This window comes from Odontomachus brunneus, unplaced genomic scaffold (genome assembly GCF_010583005.1).
Source record: "Odontomachus brunneus isolate Ranch 3 - 2012 unplaced genomic scaffold, Obru_v1 Obru_scaffold_158, whole genome shotgun sequence".
Taxonomy (NCBI): Eukaryota; Metazoa; Arthropoda; class Insecta; order Hymenoptera; family Formicidae; genus Odontomachus; species Odontomachus brunneus.
Window position 1 is genome coordinate 222,565 of NW_022639608.1, and position 20,804 is coordinate 243,368.

The following is a 20,804-nucleotide window of genomic DNA, read 5'->3' on the forward strand; positions in this document are numbered from 1 at the left end:
GTCTCATGAGAGTACATTACCCATGCATGTGAAAGCATACTGCGCCATTATTAATATCCGTTCGCACTGGTTCACTCGCTAATTAATATTAATGCGCATGCATCACTGTCCACTGTCCAAGATCCTCATTAATATAATATCGAAGTGCAAGACGTACGATCATTACCCCTCCCTTCGTGGGTGTGTGTGAGATTGTCGACGACTTATCAAACGTTGACATAAGAGCGCGTTACACCGATCAAAACCGGCGGAAGAAAAAAGTGGAAAGAAACACCTTCTTTCTCTTTCTTTCTCCTTTTCAACCTATCTTTCTCTCTTAACAATCTATTTTCTCTTCTCCATCGCGCATCTTCTCCTTCCGCGAACAAATCTCCCGTTCCTCTCTTGATTGCGCTAATCGATTTTTGTCTCGATCGCGACGACGGCTGTACGTCATGAATATTCTTTTGTTTGTTAATTATTTTTGCTATTATATCTTCTACTTATCTTGTCTATTTGTATGTCTCTGTATTTATTTTCTCTTCTTCTCGTTTCTTTTTCTCTGTCTCTCTTTCTTTGTCTTTCTCTCTGTCATTCCTCGCGGTGAATTGCGTCTACCTACCTACGCGCGTCTCGCAGTACTTTCTCGTACGCAAGAGTGAAACGAACGACGGTCCGCAAACCACTATCAAAATTCTAATGTTCTACTTTTTTCTATTTTACAGATTGAGTCAAAGTACAAAATTGCATCCTCGAGTATTAATAACCTCTATCGCAAAAACACAAAGGGGTAAGTTTAGTAGAGTGTCATCTTTACTTGCATGCACGCCTACGTAGTGCATGCCATAACGGTGACATTGCCTGACTCTCTCCGCCTGGTTTGGTAGTCTCTCTCTCTCTCTTTCACTCTTTCCCTCTCGCCTATGATCGTGCCTCTTTTAATTGTATTTCGGATACGTTTCTCCGCGCGATATACGTCCGAATGTGTCATCGCGTATGCTGTCATTAAAATCACTCTCTATCTCAATCACCAACCTTAACGCGCATGTTGTTTGTCACCGCACGTTGACCGCATATCTCGTCCGATTAATCCACTAATCCTTTACACTTCTCGTCTTCTGCCTTCTGTCATGAGCATTCGTGCACTCGCTTACCTGCCTCGCATAATGTCGCATCACGCGTCCCGCATGGCTGTTGTGTGATTCTTTGTTTTGCCCGTTTACCTTATACGATGGTTACGCACGGCGGATTCCTCTCGACCGTTTTCCTCGAACAGTTACTCTTCGTTTATTCGATATATCTCACGTCGTAAAATCGAGTCTCTCTTTCTCTCACTCTCTCTCTTTCTCTCTCTCTCTCTCTCTCTCTCTGTCTCTTTCTCTCTAGCTACGCGCAGCGCGGTGCGAACTTTACGATTCAATGTTTTTCCATCGAGAAAATCCCAGTTAAAGTGGAGACATTAAAGATCCACCGCAACAGAATATTCACGTCGTTTCGCCGCTACGATATTGTGATGATTTCTTGTCAATGACGAAAAATCTATTCGTTTGACTGATCTCCTTTATTTGCAGATATGAAATACTGGAAGGAGAGTAATCTGTTGCGTCGAAAAAGTTTCGCGAAGCCGTTTGCGCTGAAACTTATCGCGATCGCCGATCGCAACGGCGTCGCGACGCTTCGCCAGTCGTACGTGACGGAAATCGCGCGTGACAGCTCGCTGAGCGTCAAGCATCACATGTTATAGCGGTTAAAGTCGGCGCGTTGCATGCCAACCCGAAACTCAATCGCGTCCTACAGAATGAACGCGATATCGCCACCGTCGCGGTGGCTTCCGGCCGCCGAATCGCCGCTAGTCGCGAGGTGATTTAACGAGAACGTCTCGCCTACCCTGTTGCAGAATTACAGCGAAAATTGATGACGACATGATCCGGTATTACGTCGATGAGGACCTATTTCTGCTGGAGGTGAGCCACTCGCGGATCAATCCGGACCCGAGCGGCGATCGCAATCCGAACAATCCGGGCTCGCCGAGCGACCCCAACGACCCGGGAGATCCTCCCACCACGGCCGGGTACGACGTCACTCTCATCGAGCTGCCCTCATCGCCGCCGCATCTACCGCATTCACCTCTCGCCAACTCCGCGCACGCACATACGCACGTGCACGACAACGGCAACACGTGAACTCGAGAACAGAGGGAGTTCATTCTCAATCGTGTATATAATATACGCCTGTGAGTAGGCGACTGTCGCGAGGAACGCTCGTTCGGGAGAGCTGAATATAATGATCATCACTGGATGGAGTCTTCCGCGTCGCGTTGAAGACAATTCTCGTACGGCTTCAGCGGGCAACGGCCTCGTCAGGAACGTTCGTCGCCTCAGGAGGCAACGAGAGATGACGACGAGAGGCGACGTGCTAATCAGCTTTCGGCGACGACTTTAAGAGAGTAAGAAAGAAGGAGAGGTATCAAGAGGACACCGCGGGACATCGGACCTCAAACGATTTCGAACATCAGACGTCGCTTCAGCTTGGGCTCCGTTCGTGTAATCATACTATAACGTTATAGACCGAGCCGAGATGTATTTTCTTTTCTCTTTTTCGTAATATGGCTAGACGGACGGATAGTTTTCAGGACGTTTGACGGATACACTTGGTTAATTATCGTCTGAGTTTTTTAAGGCTTGTAAGGGCTCATAGACGTGCGGGCTTCGACTCGGCGAGCAAGTCGAATGTGCAAGAGTACACATACACGTCGCTACGGCCGCGTACGAAGCGACTCGTTACTTTATATTGTTTGTTTTCGCTCTGTAAACAATTTATGTCGATGGTTATAAGCTTAGGATACACGATGCGTCGCGCGACAAGCGCGAGCGCCATGTAAATCAATCAAAATTGATTTAAGAAAGCCCCAGAGAATATGTTAAGTATGCGTATGACGTATATATGTAGGTGTGTATGAGACATGAACCACTCACTCTTTACTAATTCGTACGTTAGCCGATGTACGGGCTCTTAATTTGTTCGCGTGTTTTCTCTTCAATGAAGAAACAACGCACGTCGCATTTACTGCGTTTGTCGGTATTAACTCCGCGAATTATCACCTCGAAAGCCGACAACTCGTATATACATCACAATGCGCGTGTTGCAATTCCACGATAAACAAATAACATTTCGACGCGTATTAGTCAACGACACGGGAAATCGTTGCTTGCCCTGTCGTGCCTCTCTGCATCTACACTTGACCCTCGTCAGTAAAAAAATTTAGACGCGCGATTTGTTGATCCCGCTAAATTGTGCGAAAATATAACAAACACCTGGATCTCATCGGAGAAGTTAATACTCGTAAAAGATAGTCAGACATTACACGGTAATAAAAGAGCAATTTTTTTTCTGCTCGCTCGAATCAAAATCGAAATTGCACTTTTACTTTCAGATTTACCTTTAGTTTGAGATATTCGGTCAAATTCTGCATCCAGAAAGTTACATAAGAAAATTTAGATTCGAAATTTTATATACAGAATGTCTATCAGTGACGGTGGCTATTGTTTGACAACTGAAGATGCGAGCGGCGCGGAGATAATTGTTTTTCGATGTGTCGGGAGAGCATGTTGTAACGCGTGTCTCTAAGAAACGTTTACAGAGCTCGTCTCAAGCGTCGCGCGCACTGATTCGCTAATCTACTTTTATTAATATCCCAAAATGTGGTTGTTTAAGAAATGATAGATGCCTTTTTACTCAGTTTGATGTGATCTATCTGCGTACATGTGTCGAAGTGTCTTGTGTCGGATTTAAAAATTTGATTCGGCGATTAAGAAATTAGATTTAGCGACGTATTGATAGATCAAAATTGACAATCGATAACATAGAGAAACGGTCATTCCTTCATCAGAAGAAGGACGGTCTCAACTTTCAAATGCAACTTATCCCGTGTCACTATGACTTTTCTACGCGGAGGTATCGACAAGCGGCAAATCCGTTAGAACCATCGACAATGTTGTGTAAATATAAATGTAATTAAAAGAATTGTAAAGTTTCCATCATCGATTGTCTATGTTGTGATAATCATGAAAGTCTCTCTGGAAACTTTTGCAAATCGTATAGTAAAGTTGCCGTCAAATTTGCGTACACCTATCTGGGTGATTACATCACGCGCCCGGTGAAAAACGGATGCCGGACGCTATTTTGACGAAAAATCGACATAAGAACACAAAAAAATTTTTTTCGACACTTTATACTCAATTTGCACACGAAGTCATCGAAAAATTTTGAATACCGGGCAAGTTACCGAACTACCACGCTACGTATCCAAGTTCAGACAGTTTTTTTTTTTCTTTTTCTTAATACTACAAACAGAATTGATTAGAAGGTTGTACTTATTTAGCAATCAACTCGGAACTAAATAGAGTTAGCGCTAAATTCTACGATGATCTCACGCTGTGATCGGAGGAGACTATTGCCGTTTGTTACATCGCGTAACCCAAAGACACGGACGAGATTAAGAAACCCGCGTTTCCGATCGGGAATCGTAAGTAGCTTCACTAATAGCTCTCCCCGGTAAAAAAGTTAATCGATAGTTTCTTCCCATCTACCCCGTCGTTAACGAGACTTTTTACAGTTTCTTATTTGCGAGCGTTGCGACGTGTCAACGCGCGTAACTCACGCGATTGCACCAAGACGTTGCGCAGTTATATAATGTATCATCTACCACTCGTCGCGCGAATAATCCCCCGTCTCAGGCGGAAATAATCGCGCGTCGGAAAAGAATCCGTAGGCAGATCGCCCCCATTCTTCTCGCCGCATTCTCTGCCGCGCGTCACTCACTCGTAATGGCATCGAGGAGCCACGACTTTATTCTAAGTCTTAAGACTAATAAGAGTAACACATAATCATGCTATAATCCATATCCGTAGTGTAATCTCTTGCAGGATCCCGGTCCAGACGTTAAGCGATAAGACAGCAAATCGATATCTCGGAACTAGAACGATCGATATTGTTTCTTTCTAAAGAAAAAGAAACGTGTCGTTGATTTCGTCGCGGAATGATCGTCTTATTTTTGAAGCATAGAAAGACATAGTTCCAAATGTCTTTTTATAAAGAATTGCTAAAATATCATCGTGTCATTCGGATAAATTAAAAGAATCGCTCAAGGTCAGCGGTCCTTCTACTTCCGAGGCGTTGATTCGAAACCCGTGCGGGCTGGAAGCTCGCATTGATTACAGCGAGAACGATCTAATCGAGAGATAATGAGATCGCGATATCGTCGACGCGCGTCCCACAGACGCGAGAGACGACCGTAAGCGATACCAGTACCAATAACCTGTGGTTATGTAGTTTGTAGGGTGAAGTAACGTTAATGTGCCACCGGTGAAAGCGAGCCACTTGCCAGCTTACGTCGCGCAATCGTGCGGCACGATTGTGCGCGTATGCAATATATAAACGCACACACGCGAATCATACAAAAGAAAGAGAGAGAAAGAGAGACGTACGCGTACATCGATCTACCGCACGTCCGCATTCACGAGCATACACACACACACACATATACACATACACGAAAACGAACACAAGAGAACGTACAAACACTTGTTGTCAGTTACGTCAGAGACGTTAGATTAGAGCGGAATAATCACGACACACACTTCTCTTGTTTTGCGTTAATCATACGTACGTACGTACACCGATATCAAAGCAACGATCAAAATACGCTTGTAAAATGCATTATATTATTGAGTATTTGTATACTTGAGGACTATTTTGTTACATTTATTGCAGACATCATATATAGATTGATATTATTAATATTATGGATTTTATTCTACTTAAGACATATATTATTATATATTATTATTATATATTAATATTATTATTTTTATACACGAGATGTGCGTGTCTGTACTGGGTGAGAATACGAGTACTAGAGAAAGAAAGTTGGAAAGCGAGAAAGGGATCGAGAGAAAGAGCGCGTATGTATGAGATAACCCGGAATGCCTGTGTAGGAAAATGCCGCAAGAGAAAAGGAGATAGATATAGATAGAGAAAAAGCAAGAAAGAAAAAGAGAGAGAAAGTGAGAAAGAGATAGATCTACAGACCGAAATTGTTGGTTAGCGCTTTGGTCCATGACATTTTTATGTATAATCACAATATCCTCTCCCCTCCATCAACCCATACCCTCCAACCGCTGCCGTTGCATCTCGAAATGAGGCGGAAGATACGACTCGTTACGTGGACAAACGGCTGGGTCATCAAGCCATTTTATTGTAATAGTATCACCTTTATTATCCATTTTTACACGATTATTAATATTATTACTTACGTTATGAGAGCCGTGGATGAGTCGGCGTCGCGAGGGGACGTCGAGCGCGCGATCGGATGATATCGCCGGTTGCCCAGCGAGAATCGCGTCGTCAGTCTCACCGTTTCCGTATTTCCGCGTTTACGGAACTTGCCGAAATCTCCGCGTGGTGTACTCGCGTACCTGGGTCGCGCGATCGCGGTCCCGCCGCGACGATCTCTCCAGACCGTCCCGATATCATAAGCTTAAAACAACGACGTAAAACAGCGACGTGAAACGAGAGCCAGCGGGCTTTAGGTTTACTGTTAGAAATAGAAGAATGCATAAAAGCCGTTATTGCCCGGCAGAACAACCGGGTCGAGATTGTCGCAATCAATTTGGTAGCGAGAAGCCGTGAAGGGTAGGATGAGAGAAGATCCCGAAAGTACGAACGTTTTTCTTCCGTCGCGTTGTCTTGCCATCGTGAGATTGTGCCAGAGGTGATATTATATTATATTACGATGTTCATTACAACAATAAATATTATATTAGTACGTTTTATAAATCACACGTCTTTTGTTTCATCGCTGTCGTTGCATCTATACTCGTATGTAAGATTAGAAATATCCGGTCATTTCTCTACTGAAGAAAGTTTAAATAAATAAAGTAGAATACTCGCGAAACATTGTGAATTTCAGGTTTCTATTGAATAATAAGCCAAAAATTAATGTTTTCAACATATTAACAACATGTAATGTGTAATTACGTTTTAGTCAATAACTAAAAATATCTTCATTGATATTTTGGCTTGACTTCCAGGTTGGCTTCCGTGGATTCGTTTTTGACGTTTCGCGATTGCATCCCACTTCGCTTTTTCCAATCCGGAAGCCAATCCGGAAGCCAGACAAAGTAATCCTTTTATTACATCGAAAATGTAAAAATCAAATCTCGTTGTATCGCGTATGTTCATAGCTCGGACACGTTGTCCAGAAAATGAGACTCGCGTCGTCATCGTTCACCTCATCATTTCTCCTTACAGGATTCGCGCACTCCTGTCCTGTTTCATTTCGTGTAGCGCCAAGAAGACCGTGATTTGCTGCGAAGCGACGCCCGCGGAGGAAACCAGTTGGCGAGGAATTTAAAAGAAAAAAGAAAGGAAAAAGGAATTCCGAGCGTTGAAACCTATAAAGAAAGATAAAGAAGATTCCGCGTCTTAGAGAAAGAATGTAGAGAGTGCACCGTAAAATCAACCAACGTGTCGGAGGACGTCCGACCACTTTCAGAAGGGTCCGCGCGCATTTCACGGCTGACGTACCTTAACGAGCCGTCCGAGCAGACACTTCGATGGAATCGCTTATCCGAAAAACCTGACATGACACATCCAGTACGATTAGCGATGGACGAGCGTGCGTGCGTCGTTATCCCACGGTGGATCGAGTAACGGAACGCGATGCGAAATGTCATCTACTTCGATGACGAGAACATTACATTTAATCCCCATCGATCACGAACCAGTCAGAATTGCGGTGTTATTATAATCGCTCATCGATGAGAGATGGAAGCCGGATGTTCCAACTTATTTCAAGCCAATTTATGGAGAAACTTTAGAAATAATTGGCGATAATCGGGAAGATTTGTGAAGATAAATTTTTATAGATTTCTTTCAATCCATTTCATTTCTCTTATTTTTTTTCTTCGACAGGTAGTCTGACAGTTCATTCCTCGAAGTCTTGAAGTACTGATTAGCGAGACGTTCTTCTTCCTCTTCACGTTTCTCTGAGATACGAGATCAGTTTGCGAATAAGAACTAAGGAGGGGGAATTAATTGGCGCCTTAATTATGGGATGCAGCTCGCGTATTTTCTCAGACGCAAGCAGAGGTAGGGGAACGGAGGGTAGTAAGTTGTTACAGCGCGACTTGGATAGTTATCATCATCAGCTAGAAGAGTCACTGGTGTGTATGCAAGCATCGTGACGATCGTGCCAGGACCTTGTAGGGGGACACTGGCCCTGACGTAAGTTATAATAGTTCTTTGGGCATACACGTGTCTCTCCTCCGTTTTGTTCACGCGAGAGAAATCGCGTAGTATCAATCAGCCAAGGTAGAACGTAGTTTGCGAAACGCACATGCGAATGTTTGTGACGAAAGAAGTTCCGTCGCAGTGGTCTTGAGTGGTTTTTATCGCGATATTTTTCTTCGAAAATAAGACGCGATTTGAATTTCTTATGTTCTGAAAAATTGTTATTTCTCAATGGATTTGATTCTCCTAAAGTGTATAATACAGCCTGCTCATTAGCTTATTATGTTTCTTAAGTGCGTGAGATTTATAGCGATCACGCACATACGCACACTTATAATTAGAGTGCTCTTTAAGTTAAGAGCTCCAACATGTTACATTAATTCAATTCGGATTACATCAACTACTAAGCGCGCACATAAGAAGGAGAGAGAGAGAGAGAAAAAAAATGAAAAAGAGGGGAGATAAATCATATAAATATTAATAAACCTCGTAAAAAAAGCATGCCGGCTGCTGAGCCGATAAAATTGAATTGGCATATCGCGGACATCAAGATGGTATCGGATTTTTTGCGCGAGGCCGTTATAACAGCCTACACATCATTGCTACAATTTATACACTTGAATATAGACTCAATGAGATCGGTATTATCTAACTCGAATCGATTAGGATCCTAAGGTAATCAAATTCAACGCTTCGGATATTCGCGAACGATCATACGTATGAGTTTAACGGTGTTAGAAAGTGAACATATTTTATTGTCCATTTTATTAGATATTGCGCTATGAGGAATAGCAATAATAAAGCGTGCAATAAGAAATGAAATTTCCGCCTCATCGACCTTACGAAACACTTCGCATCATGCTCGCAAAGGAATAATCGGATCGGTCAATTTCTTTTTCATTGAATACGTTCAAATAAAAATTAACCAGCTTCGCCGTAAAATTCGAGCTATATTTTAAACATTTTGCATACACACGTGTAATGAAATTATTTCTGAAGTTAACAGGTCCGACTTGCTAAAGTTGAGAGGCGAATTTCTTCAACCTCTCTTTATCTGCACACCAACCCCGGGCGTGTGCGGATTTTTTTTCCTTGCATAGACCTTTCTTCCCGAATGACGTCGTTAGAAGCATAACGAGCCCCCCACTTTGATATCTCCCGCTTGATTATGAGCAACCCCGACCCAACCGGTTTGCATATTTTGGGAGGAAGAATCTAACGAGGCCCAGCAATATTGCCGTAGCGCCAATACGAATCCTCGAAACGGATTTTATTGCATGCGCACGCTGAAGTATCGCCGGATATGTTCCCCTAATAACAGGGGTCGGCGACTCAAACAAGAACATTGAACCTCGCTTACGGTTTCCAGATCGAACGAGTCTTTCCTCATACGACACGGCCGGGTTTCGCGCGTCAATATCTCTTGCGAATTCCGTGTATCTCGATACACCGATAATAGACACGAACGACATTCGATAGACAATCATGTCTATCGCAAATGCACGCGACAGGCCGACGAAGATCCGAGATCCGCGGTCTAGCCACCCACGATCGCCCGTTCATTTCTGAACTGGTAATACGCTCGTATTTTCGGCGGGGTCCGGTTTGGCGAGTCAGATACCGCTGTCTTTATCGATTACCAAGCCCTCATTTACGAGCGACAACAAAAAAGCCTCTGCCGGGATGTCGACGGCAAGTGGTTATTAGCTGTCCGGTCAAAGAACGCGCGAATTTAAAATCCCTCTGCCTCCCTCTCCACCCTTTAGGACGCAGTTCGTCGACCCTAGGTATCGCAGTACCCTGACGTACACTTCAAGGTCCGAGCGCCTCCGCTCCTTCGCTCTCCCGCGCGCGGAAGGTACTGTTTATACCTAACGCAAAAAGATCGAAGATCCCGTCCTCTAATGGACTGAATTCGCTTTCAGCGCTCTTCACACTCAGCGAGGAAGGTCACCTGCGATGCAGCGAGCGCGATATAATACTTTGCAAAATTGTAGAATACGCTTCGTGCAAATAACAAAAATGTTTTATTATATTTTTTTCTCTCTTTTTCTCTTTTTATGTTATTTATTTAACGCATACCTCTGCATCAATACACTTCACTGTCATAGAGTGCGCGTAACGTCGTTAGTTCAGCGTACAATGATGTTCAACAAACGACGCGAGCCGTGCGCAAAAAGAGGCGCGGAGCTGAAGCACCTTCGAGATGGAAAAAAGATACCACGGCGGAGGAGGTCGCTGGGGGAGAGATGGTTCTATATTCATCGTCGGCGGAAGGAAATGCATAAATACGTACTGTCGGGATAAACGAAGGCGCACGGGGATCACGCGGTAAGCAAGTTCACGGCCGTCCCTTACGTGCAGCCTTCTCTTGGCATCTTCAAGGCCAAGCGGAGGATCGTGCTCTCTATGCAAATGCCAGTGCGCGGCATTCAAGCTGGACACGAACCGTGATCGAAGACCGATCGATCCGGTTCCATCATACAACTTACATAATCAAGATAACTTTAATCCCATTCACACGAATGAATATTATCGTCTGCGTATTATATATTCAAATCGCAAATCGATCTTTCCCGAGGAAATCGCGTAATTGTCTTACGAGGTGTTAAAGAATCGCATTGCAAAATGTGCGAATATATTGTTGCACATTGTACAAAATGTATTATATATTGATGTCGCAACACGATTCCCTGTTTCGCATATATATCGCAGAAAAGACAGCCCTCATGTTATTTCGTTTTTGTGTTGAGAAGGATTCGGACGTTCGCATTGCGTTTCGAATAAGGGGAAATCACGATAAAATCTAATAAGATGAGACACCTATATTTCAGTTCTAATAAAAATAATTTAATTTATTATGTCGTCATTGTCGTAAGGACGCAAAGAACGGAGATGACCGAACACTGCTTTCATAGTGGATTCTGCTCCAGGAAATACTTCACCCTCGCGTAGTATAAATAACCGAGAGAGGATTGGGAGGGTCTTGTCTCTCCCAATGATCTCTGGCGCGATTCTTCTCCGTCCATCGTCTACCCTGCGGCCATTCTACGGGAGCGGATGGCTCGAGGTGGTGATAAAAGAGCAAGAGAAGAAAAGAGCGCGAAACACCTCGTGCGTTCCGCCACGGAAGAGCTCACCGGGGGCAGAGAGTAGCACCAGAGAGCGCCAGAGGGGAGGGCAAGCCCGTTATAAGCTCGAGCAGCGGCTATTCAGCAGCCTGGCGGCGGCTTAGTGGAGTCCTCCTCAAGATCCTCGTCCGGCGTTTGCACACGTGGTGATCGTCCTAAAGTCTCGCGTTCCGTACGTTGCTCTTTGCTCGCGGTGCCTCTCGAAGCACCTTCTCGCAGGACGACGATCCTCCTGGTTAGGATGAGTCGGCCACGCGGATTGCCGTCGTTCGCGCTGATCGTGCTGGTGCTCGTAGTGCAGGTAATCGCGGCGAACGTGCCCGAAACGCCTGTCGCGTCGGTATCCAGATCACGGAGCTACAAGCCGGCCGATGACACTCATCTGCTGGAAGAGGACGATGCCGTGATCGTCGAAGGTCAGTATCGATCGTATTCTATTTTACATGCGCTCCTCGTCCGGACAGATCCCTGGTTCTTATGATACAGCTTGGTCTGCACGCGAATATTCCTCGTGATCTCTCGTTCGTTCGTTTCGTTCACAGATAGCTTAGATTAGAGAATTACACAAATCCAAAGTCACTGGACAGTTCTTTGAGAGTTTTGTAGAATTCTATCTATTTTGGCTTTTTGCTTGCACAGCTTAGTTCCGAAGAAAATAATGCTAACGAGAAAAATTAAGACTACAGTCTTAACAGTCATCGCGATTAAATGTTCCTGATTGTCATCGAGCAACGAGAGAGAAGGAACGTTTCATACTTCGTTTTAATTAATTCTCGAAAAAAAATAATAATAATGTTTGTGGAATGTTTCACTGCCATTAGCATGAGGTACGATTAAATCAGTCGCCGACTGTGAAAAACGATCCTGTCTTCTGTTTCATATTCCGCTCACAACGACCGCTCCGACAACTTTTTTTATCATCTGTTATTATATCATCAATTATCTTGAGATCATTAGTCAGAAACAACGGCACGTCGGTCCTCTGTGTGTAATCTCTTGACTACACAGTCAATGACTCCTAGGTATTCTCACTTTCCTCGTCGACGATCGCGAAATTCCCCCAGCAGATGCAATACACATCGGATAACGATTAACGAACGATGAACGTTGGCGCGCGCGTCCCATACACGGCGACCGGAAGCTCTCCCGGCGCGCTCCTCACCTTTGATGTACGTGTGCACCAGTGTGACTCGTAGGTCAGCGAACTCGCCGCGAAGTATCTCGATGGAATTTTATTATGTTTCGATCGGCAACTGCGTAGTGCGTATGTTGCGCGAACGGCAAGACAACAAGGTTGACACCAAGTCGATCGTGCTTTATAAATAATTCCTGTTGATCAGCTTCTCGTCAAAATGTCGAAATTGATAACTCTACGAGTTTTTCATCCTCCACTCTCTTAAATTTATTTCAATATACAACTCAATTATATCATATGATTTGTTTTTTTTTCATACCAGTGTTTAGATGAAGGCACAGACAGAAGTACATGCTCGTAATAGCAATTTAATCCATGCAATTACTCCCATGCTGTTACTCGAAACAACGTTCAAAATTTTATTTCAATTTTTCTACTTGAGGTGAAAAAGATACTTCGCGTGTCGTCTAGATATTAACATTAATAATAACATTTTCATGCCAAAATAAACATTCTCGAGTACGTAAATACGCTTTATATATTCTGACTCTACGATGGATATAATAACATACCTCAACGGACGATTAATTGAATTAAAGAGCTAGAAGAAAAGATGTATCCATGTGAATGGCAGCAATGACAGATCATGCAGATAGAATACCCACGATACAAGATATACAGATAATTATATTTTTCTCTTTTATCATCATGTAGAATTTCTATACGCTTTTCACAAGATTAAAGAAACTTTAATTAAACGGTTACGTAAAATTTCAATTTGCAGCCGCAATCGAACCGAGCCAGTCCGCATCGAGAGAAGGTCGAGAAATTCTCTGGAGCGGTGCTGCAACCCGCGAGACTTGTCTGACCTCGAAAGGCGAGGTCGGTCGTTGCACGACCTTCAAAGAGTGCTATCCATACTTCAAGATTCCTGATCTCGGTGCTTTAGACGGCTGGGTACTCGGCGTTTACGATACGTGCAGCTATGTGCGAGAAGATGGACACATGAGTTTTGGAATATGCTGCTCGAACCTGCAACCGACCGTCACACCCCATCCTGACAACTGCGACTCCGCGATCGTGGAAGAACCGCAGGTAGAAGCTACTGAATTACATTAATATCCGTTGCATTCAGCTTAAAAATGAGTGTCCTTGCCGCGCGCGAATTCAACGATACAATTTCGCGAGTGATCTTCTTCACCAAAGTCATCAAAGCGAGTAATAAATTACTCGACATTCGTGCGTACTCTCAAAATAGTAAAGAAAAAAAGAGAGACTATTCAAACAAGTAAGACTGGAAACAGTCTGTCTGATGAAGAATCTAAATACGTTTTTCCATCCTGCCAATCTCTTTCATTGCATGTCCAATCATACATCGCAATCATTTCAGGTGGAAGATAATAAGAAGAAAGGTGAGAGCACGCACGTAGCAGCACGTCCTCAGGCTGCACCTACTTGGCCACCACCGATTCCCACGCACCCACCGCATCACACGATACCGCCACTACCAACTCACCCACCCTCGCCTGGTCTGTCGACGCACACCACCTCGAAGCCGATTACCACGAGTTCCAAGAAACCCGGTTCCGCTACTACGTGGCCAACGAAGAAGCCGACCTGGTGGCCGGCCGCGACCACCACACCGACGACCAGCAAGCTGCCCCCCGTCACTAGCTCGAGCATCAACATGTCGCAATGCGGCGCGAAAAACGGCAACCAGGATCAAGAACGAATTGTTGGTGGCAAGCCCGCGGATCCAGGCGAATGGCCGTGGATTGCCGGGCTATTCAACGCTGGACGACAATTCTGCGGCGGATCGCTCATCAACGACCGACACATCCTAACGGCGGCACACTGCGTCGCCAACATGAATTCCTGGGACGTGGCGAGATTGACGGTGCGCATCGGTGACTACAACATCAAGACGAACACAGAGATTCGTCACATCGAAAAACGCATACGAAGAGTCGTGAGACACCGGGGCTTCAACGCTCAAACTCTTTACAACGACGTGGCGCTCCTCACGATGAACGAACCAGTGGAATTCACCGAACAAATCCGACCTATTTGTCTTCCTAGCGGATCACAACTGTACTCCGGCAAGACAGCGACCGTCATCGGATGGGGTTCTTTGAGGGAAGGTAAGAAGAACGTTATGCTAATACGACTTCAACCGGAAAGTTGTTCAGCGAGTAGTCACGTCGACAAAAGAGAGTTCTTTAACTTAGAATAATGAGTGTGCGATTAACATCTGTGTACGTATACCTTCGAGTGCCCTCATTTGTATCTTCTAAAGAATGAATTTGCATAGTCGCTACGCAAGAAAAAAAATTATTTTCTACATAAGGCGTTCACAAGCGCGACTATTCACTAATTAATTGGAATATTTCTTTTGTTGAAAAAATATAACGCGTAAAAGAATCTAACAATATAATTTATTGTATTCTATCAGGTGGGGTGCAACCAGCGGTTCTGCAGGAGGTTTCAATCCCGGTTTGGTCAAATAGCGAGTGCAAATTAAAATATGGTATAGCAGCACCGGGAGGAATCGTTGATAGCTTCCTGTGTGCTGGTCAAGCCGCTAAGGATTCATGCTCGGTTGGTATTCGCACTTTACATTTGTCGCTCTAAATATCGCGGTCATTGCACTGAGAGACGTTAATTGACAAAAAAATTGTCAAACGGATATTTCCGATTAAATTCCGATCAATTTTGATGTCCAATCAAAAATAAATATTTCTCATCGAATGTTCCCTGATTATAATGATTATAAAAATTAATCGGTATTTGATCAAGTTTTAATCGAAAGTATCCGTTTGATAATTTTCTATCGAACAATTTTTTTTAATGTAAATAACATAGTAACCCTGAATGCGATATATTGATGAGTTTTCCTGGACGAAAGCAAAATTAATTTATTACTTAGTCTAAAATTATCGATTAATTCCATAAAAAGGCGAAATTTAGTGAAAATCAGGTGATCTTATTTCGCAATAAATTACGGACTGCAATTAATATTTATATGTATACAAAAATTTCATAATAAAAATTAATAACATTGCATTTCTATATTTATCTACAGGGCGATAGTGGAGGCCCTCTAATGATTAATGATGGCCGTTGGAAGCAAGTTGGCATTGTATCATGGGGAATAGGCTGCGGTAAAGGACAATATCCAGGCGTATACACGAGAGTGACGCACTTTTTACCGTGGATTTATAAAAATCTAAAATAGAGGATACAATAATCTACTGCCTCTGATTCGCACAGCCGCAAGAAGGCTTGTCGAAAAACGCAGCATTCGCCGCATTCGCTTCGAAAAATGTGATAAAAAACTCTCGAGCCCTAACAAAGATAGAGCTTCCTACAGCGGTATTAAAAAGAGATATGCTTTCGTGTTTCGAAAGCAGCAACACGTGGTCACACTTTCGAGGAAGTGTGACTGTCATTTTCTTTTTTTTTCCTTTTAATTATGCAAGATGCGAACGTTTCAACTCGTCTCAAGTTCCATATCATCGTGCTCTATGTACGCTTTCTCATCGCTAAATAATACCATCATCATCCATTTACTGTAAGAAAACGAACGCAAGCTCGCGCGATTTCACGTACTGACAAAGTATTTTATACTACTATACATACACAAGTACATATAAAAAAAAGAGAATAAAGTTACATATAGTAATATTTCGATACTGTAGGCTTCCATTCCTGCCACGTCCATCGAAGACTACGTATCGCATTGACTTACATTCAAGTGTTGGAGAATATTTCTCGCTGGAAAAAAAAAAGATTCCCGCGTTAGTCGTCGATACCATCAATGGTGTCGACTGTAATCGATGACCGAATAATATGATGGTATCGACGATATTATTTAAGAAACAATACCGCGTAAGAGAAAAAAATACTACTAAATTTTAAAAGGAAAACAAAAAAATTGTACAATATAATAGAAATTTGCTTATGTACTCTCTTTCTATTCTATTCCATGATCACAACCTACATAGCCAACGAAGCACAATTATGCTGCCGTTATCATTATAGTATCGTTCCTTAAGCGGCAATGGTGTGACATGAAGTACAACATACCTTGAAAGTAGCATGTATCGTACTTATCATCCGGCTGCGGGATGAAAGGCGGCGTGGCTGTCGACGGCTCGTCCCAGGGAAAATTCCGGAAGAGAGTCATGGCACGGACCTCCTTTGCCGAAGGACGCGTCGCCTGGTCCAAGGTGAGCAGTGCGTCGATAGCGTCAGTCGCCGCTGACGACAGAGCTTCCTGGTCTTCGGGCCACGGTACATCCCGTGCCAAGATGTTGTTGAATACCGCTTGCGGCGTCTCATCGTTAAACGGTGGCACACCCGTGCAAAATTCAAACAGGCATACACCCAACGCCCACCAGTCGACCGCTGGCCCGTGACCTTTCTTGAGCAACAGTTCCGGCGCGAGATAATCGGGCGTGCCGAGTATACGATCGTCCGACCTGTTAGCCGCAGTCTGGCCGCCTCTTCTAACCGACTTCGGCGTTCTGTAAGGCGTGTAACAGTTGCTCAAAGTCGTGGGTGTTTTGATAGGCGAGATACCCTGGGGCGAACGATGGCCGTCGGATGTGTCGCACGTGTGTAAGTTTGGCGCGGAGTGCGAGGTGGACGGTGGTGGTAGATGAAATCTCGTTGTTTTAATCAAAGCACCATTCTCCTCCTGGTATTTCCGTTGCTCTCCGTTCTCGCGGTTTTTTTGCTTAGTGGAAGACACTGGGGTGCTGAAGGCTACTCGACCTGCAGAACTGGCGTCTTGCTCGCTGCTCGTGTCGTTCGTAGTGTCCATCGGTTTATCAGATAACGCGGTAACGTTAACCGCCGTGTTCGCGTCGGAGAATAAGGGGCCACGGTTCTTCCTCTTGGGTGTCTTGGTGACATCCAATTCCATCGCATTGAGCTCACACGTTAAGCCGGTAGTCGTCGTAGATTCATTGTGTCGTTTCCTCTTCGCTCCCCTGCCGAACGATTTCACCCAGGTGCTCAGTGGACTGGTTTGCAGAGGCTGTTGCGATTGTTCAGCCTCGAGCGTAGACTCGTCCTCGTCTTCTGTGTTCTGAATCGTATGATTGTTCGTTTGAATGGATGACGATTCGCAGGTGTGGTAGCTGTCAGAACTATTGCTGTCGATGCCTGGCGGGCCTCGCTCGCCGTTCCTAATGTTCTCATCTTTCGTCGTGCTCTGTCCCATGTCTTCCAAGTGCAGATCTTCCACCGACTGAAACGGCGTGATACCAGATACTCGTGAATAATCACCAGACGCAACTGAGGAGATAATCGAATTTGGTGAAGATTGCGGTCTAGTACTGTTTTTCTGCAGCGCAGAGAGCAAGTTCATGGCCAGTGTGCTCGAATCGCTCATGTTCGATTCGCTAGTAGACTTCTGCGCGGATCCGAAGGATAGGTGGGAGGTCAACGAAAGGAGCTGACCGGGTGTTCTGGTGCACAGGTTGGGCGTGCAATTCACCAGATCCGATATCTCGAGATCCCTGTGTAAGGACGATATCTTACTAAGTCCAAAGTCCGTAAGCTTGACGTGTCCTTCGCTCGACAGAAGCATATTGTCCGGCTTCAAGTCTCTGTGTACGATGCCGTGCGAGTGAAGATATTCCAGCGCCAGACACATCTCTGCTGTGTAAAACGCAGCCATGGATTCCTCCATATAGCCGTAAAAGCCGACCAGGCTCTTGAGATCACCACCCACCATGTATTCCATGACTAGGTACACGCTGCTGACAGTCTGCAGCGAGTAAAATAGTTGCACACAATATGGACTGCGGGTTAAGGCCAGCGCGTTACGCTCGATCACAACCTGCGACGCCATGTTCTTATGGATCATCTCGTTTTTCTTCATCACTTTAATCGCATACACTTGCTCGGAATTAGACTTCTTGTATCCTAAGAATACTTTACCAAACGCTCCTCTGCTTATTGGCTTTACTATTTTAAAGTCCTCAATTTCTGGCACCTAGCGAAGAGATGCAATGTTCTTAAATATTCTGTTTGAAGTTTACATTTCTGTGAAGTTAAAACAAGATAAATTATATTGTGACAATGTAATATTTATCCTGTATTATAATATAGTTAGCCTGTATTTTTCGATTGAACTAGAAATTGTACTCTTTGCTTGTAGATAAAATAAATATCAAATCAATCAGTTATACAGAAAGAAAAGGAACATAGTTTCAAGGAATGTAGTATCAGTGTGCAGCTAAAACAAGCAGGCCTAGTAATATACTTTATATTTCTACAACATGTAATAATTTCACAATCAAAATTTTGGGAATGCATGCTTCAATTATACAATTTGGGATTAATTTCATATAAGACAAAGTTTAGGTCTTCATCTGCCAAAGAAGCTGGCAAAATAATATACTTTAAAAATATTGATAAGCTTCTCTCAATTATATATTTCATAAAATCATAGATTACATGATTTATACATGCACAAATAAAGAATGAGAAACATGGTTCTCTTAATTTTCTTACAAGGTTATATTATCCGGATTCTCTCAAAATTAAAACTTGTGAGCCTCAGAAAAAATTTGCTCTTACAAAAAAATAAAACAAGGGGAACGAGCGCACTTACCTTTGCATTGGGATTGACGATTTGGGAAATGGTATTAAAAATAGAATTGTCGATTAATCTCTCAGACTGCTGCGGCGTGCGATCTCCACCCTGACGTTCTGCGTCGCTGTCACTCCCGCTGGGTGTCTTATCACCCGACACGACCATGTGATTGTTTCCATCTAAGCGCAGTCCCGATGAGTTGACCGTCACCTCTTCCATTTAAAAGGATAATATAGGAGCACGAAGATAACCTAAACACGACTGGGCCGCGAGTTCCGGTAAATTTTTGACAAGATTTTAACGTATTTATACTCAAGTGCGCACCGTCTCATAAAAATCGCAATCTTCGTGTCACGATTCGTTTCACTCTGTTCATTATTATCAGCATATTTCGCGTAGAACCGAAATCTCAAAAGCAGCTTGACACTTGTCAAAATCAACACACCGCCTTTCACGCGTGAACATTGGTCTGTCTTTTCAGCTACATTGCTGAACTGGTGCAATAAGTTAAAATGAGACAAGTATATGTTTTCTCACTCTAACTTATTGCACCAGTTCAGTAGTGCAGCTGAAAAGAACAGATTACATATAAATGGTGTGTGAAACGTTATGGCTCCTGCACACAGGACGCGGTAATGCTTGCCGCGCGGCGGAAGTTCGTGCGACAGCCAATCAATATGCTGCTTTCCGTAATAACCTTCTAGCTCTTACGGAAAAATTACATATTGATTGGCTATCGCACGGATTTCCGCCGCGCGGTAAGCATTACCGCGTTCTGTATACAGGAGACATCAGGATGCAAACCATGCAGCGGAATAGCGAAACGAGAGCGGAACCAATCACGAGCGTTCCGTATTTTTCAGCAGTTTTTAGCGGAATCTGCGGAATAGTTTTGTTGTAGACTGCGTAATATATGCATACTTCTATTATACAATAGACGTAGATTCATATAACCTTAAATTAAGAAGAACAAATAATCCAGCTGGCCAAGTTTATTAATATTCAATACAACCGCTATGCCATGAATTTAACAATGGATGCATAATATATATGTACAAATTCGTAATTTTTAGCATTGAAATAGGAGCTCTTAAGTCTCCATGAAGCGGAATAAGTACATTGCGGATTTTGCTCAGCCAATCATGAGTCATTATTTCAAAAAGTTACAATCGCCTTAAAACTTATTTTATAGATTTTAACATTTTTAGTAAAGATTTCCAATACAAAACACATTTAATTAAATATTTCCCTAATATCACAGATGTCCTTGGATCATCCAGAGTACATCCTGAGGAAGTCCTAAGGACATTTTTTCGTCCTCAAGACGTCCTTAAGACGTCCTCAGGAGATCTTATGCTTTCTGGGTTTTGTACATAATAATAAAAACGAATAATAAAACATTAATTTAAAAGTCATTTTAGTTACGTGCTACTCATTCTGGGGGTGCGTTCACACTTAGTACGTCACGCGCGCATCATCCGAGTTAAGCCAATCAAATCGTCCCATTTTATTCGGCGTAAAGTTACGTAATAAAATGGGACGATTTGATTGGCTCATTCCGCTCCATGGATACTTAGGGATTGAAAATCCGTGCAACAAAAACTGCGGAACGCTCATGATTGGTTTCGCTCTCGTTCCGCGTTCCGCTGCATGGATTCGC

At 43.6% G+C, this 20,804-nt stretch overlaps 3 protein-coding genes across 15 annotated transcripts in view; 2 read left to right on the forward strand and 1 right to left on the reverse strand.

The window, feature by feature from the left end:
• The window catches only part of LOC116850882 (protein grainyhead), a 172,874-nt gene extending 166,058 nt beyond the window's left edge, over nt 1–6,816 (forward strand). For 10 of the 12 annotated variants that reach the window (XM_032829690.1, XM_032829692.1, XM_032829691.1 and 7 more), the window contains one exon: nt 1,877–6,816. In XM_032829690.1, coding sequence (XP_032685581.1) covers nt 1,877–2,162 — 286 coding nt within the window. In that variant the 3' untranslated portion in view covers nt 2,163–6,816. Of the gene's footprint in view, nt 1–704; nt 770–1,876 lie in introns of all 12 variants that reach the window. The other 2 variants (XM_032829694.1, XM_032829698.1) reach the window with 2 other exon arrangements.
• Nucleotides 6,817–10,519: 3,703 nt separating this feature from the next.
• LOC116850887 (proclotting enzyme-like) lies at nt 10,520–16,221 on the forward strand. The gene is made up of 5 exons (XM_032829705.1): nt 10,520–11,818; nt 13,322–13,632; nt 13,928–14,678; nt 14,990–15,135; nt 15,620–16,221. Exons 1-5 carry the CDS (start codon nt 11,644–11,646, stop codon nt 15,770–15,772), a joined length of 1,536 nt encoding a protein of 511 aa, XP_032685596.1. The 5' UTR covers nt 10,520–11,643; the 3' UTR covers nt 15,773–16,221.
• On the reverse strand, nt 14,955–19,706 carry LOC116850885 (serine/threonine-protein kinase greatwall). Of its 2 annotated transcripts, none has more exons than XM_032829702.1 (3): nt 19,163–19,706; nt 16,624–18,541; nt 14,955–16,311 (listed from the first exon to the last, which is right to left on the reverse strand). In XM_032829702.1, the coding sequence occupies exons 1-3, from the start codon at nt 19,361–19,363 to the stop codon at nt 16,265–16,267; spliced, it is 2,166 nt and encodes a 721-aa protein (XP_032685593.1). In that variant the 5' UTR covers nt 19,364–19,706; the 3' UTR covers nt 14,955–16,264. The 2 variants fall into 2 exon arrangements, with proteins under 2 accessions (XP_032685593.1, XP_032685594.1); XM_032829703.1 differs by having other exon boundaries at nt 16,624–18,591; nt 19,163–19,310.
• Between the last annotated feature and the right edge of the window lie 1,098 nt (nt 19,707–20,804).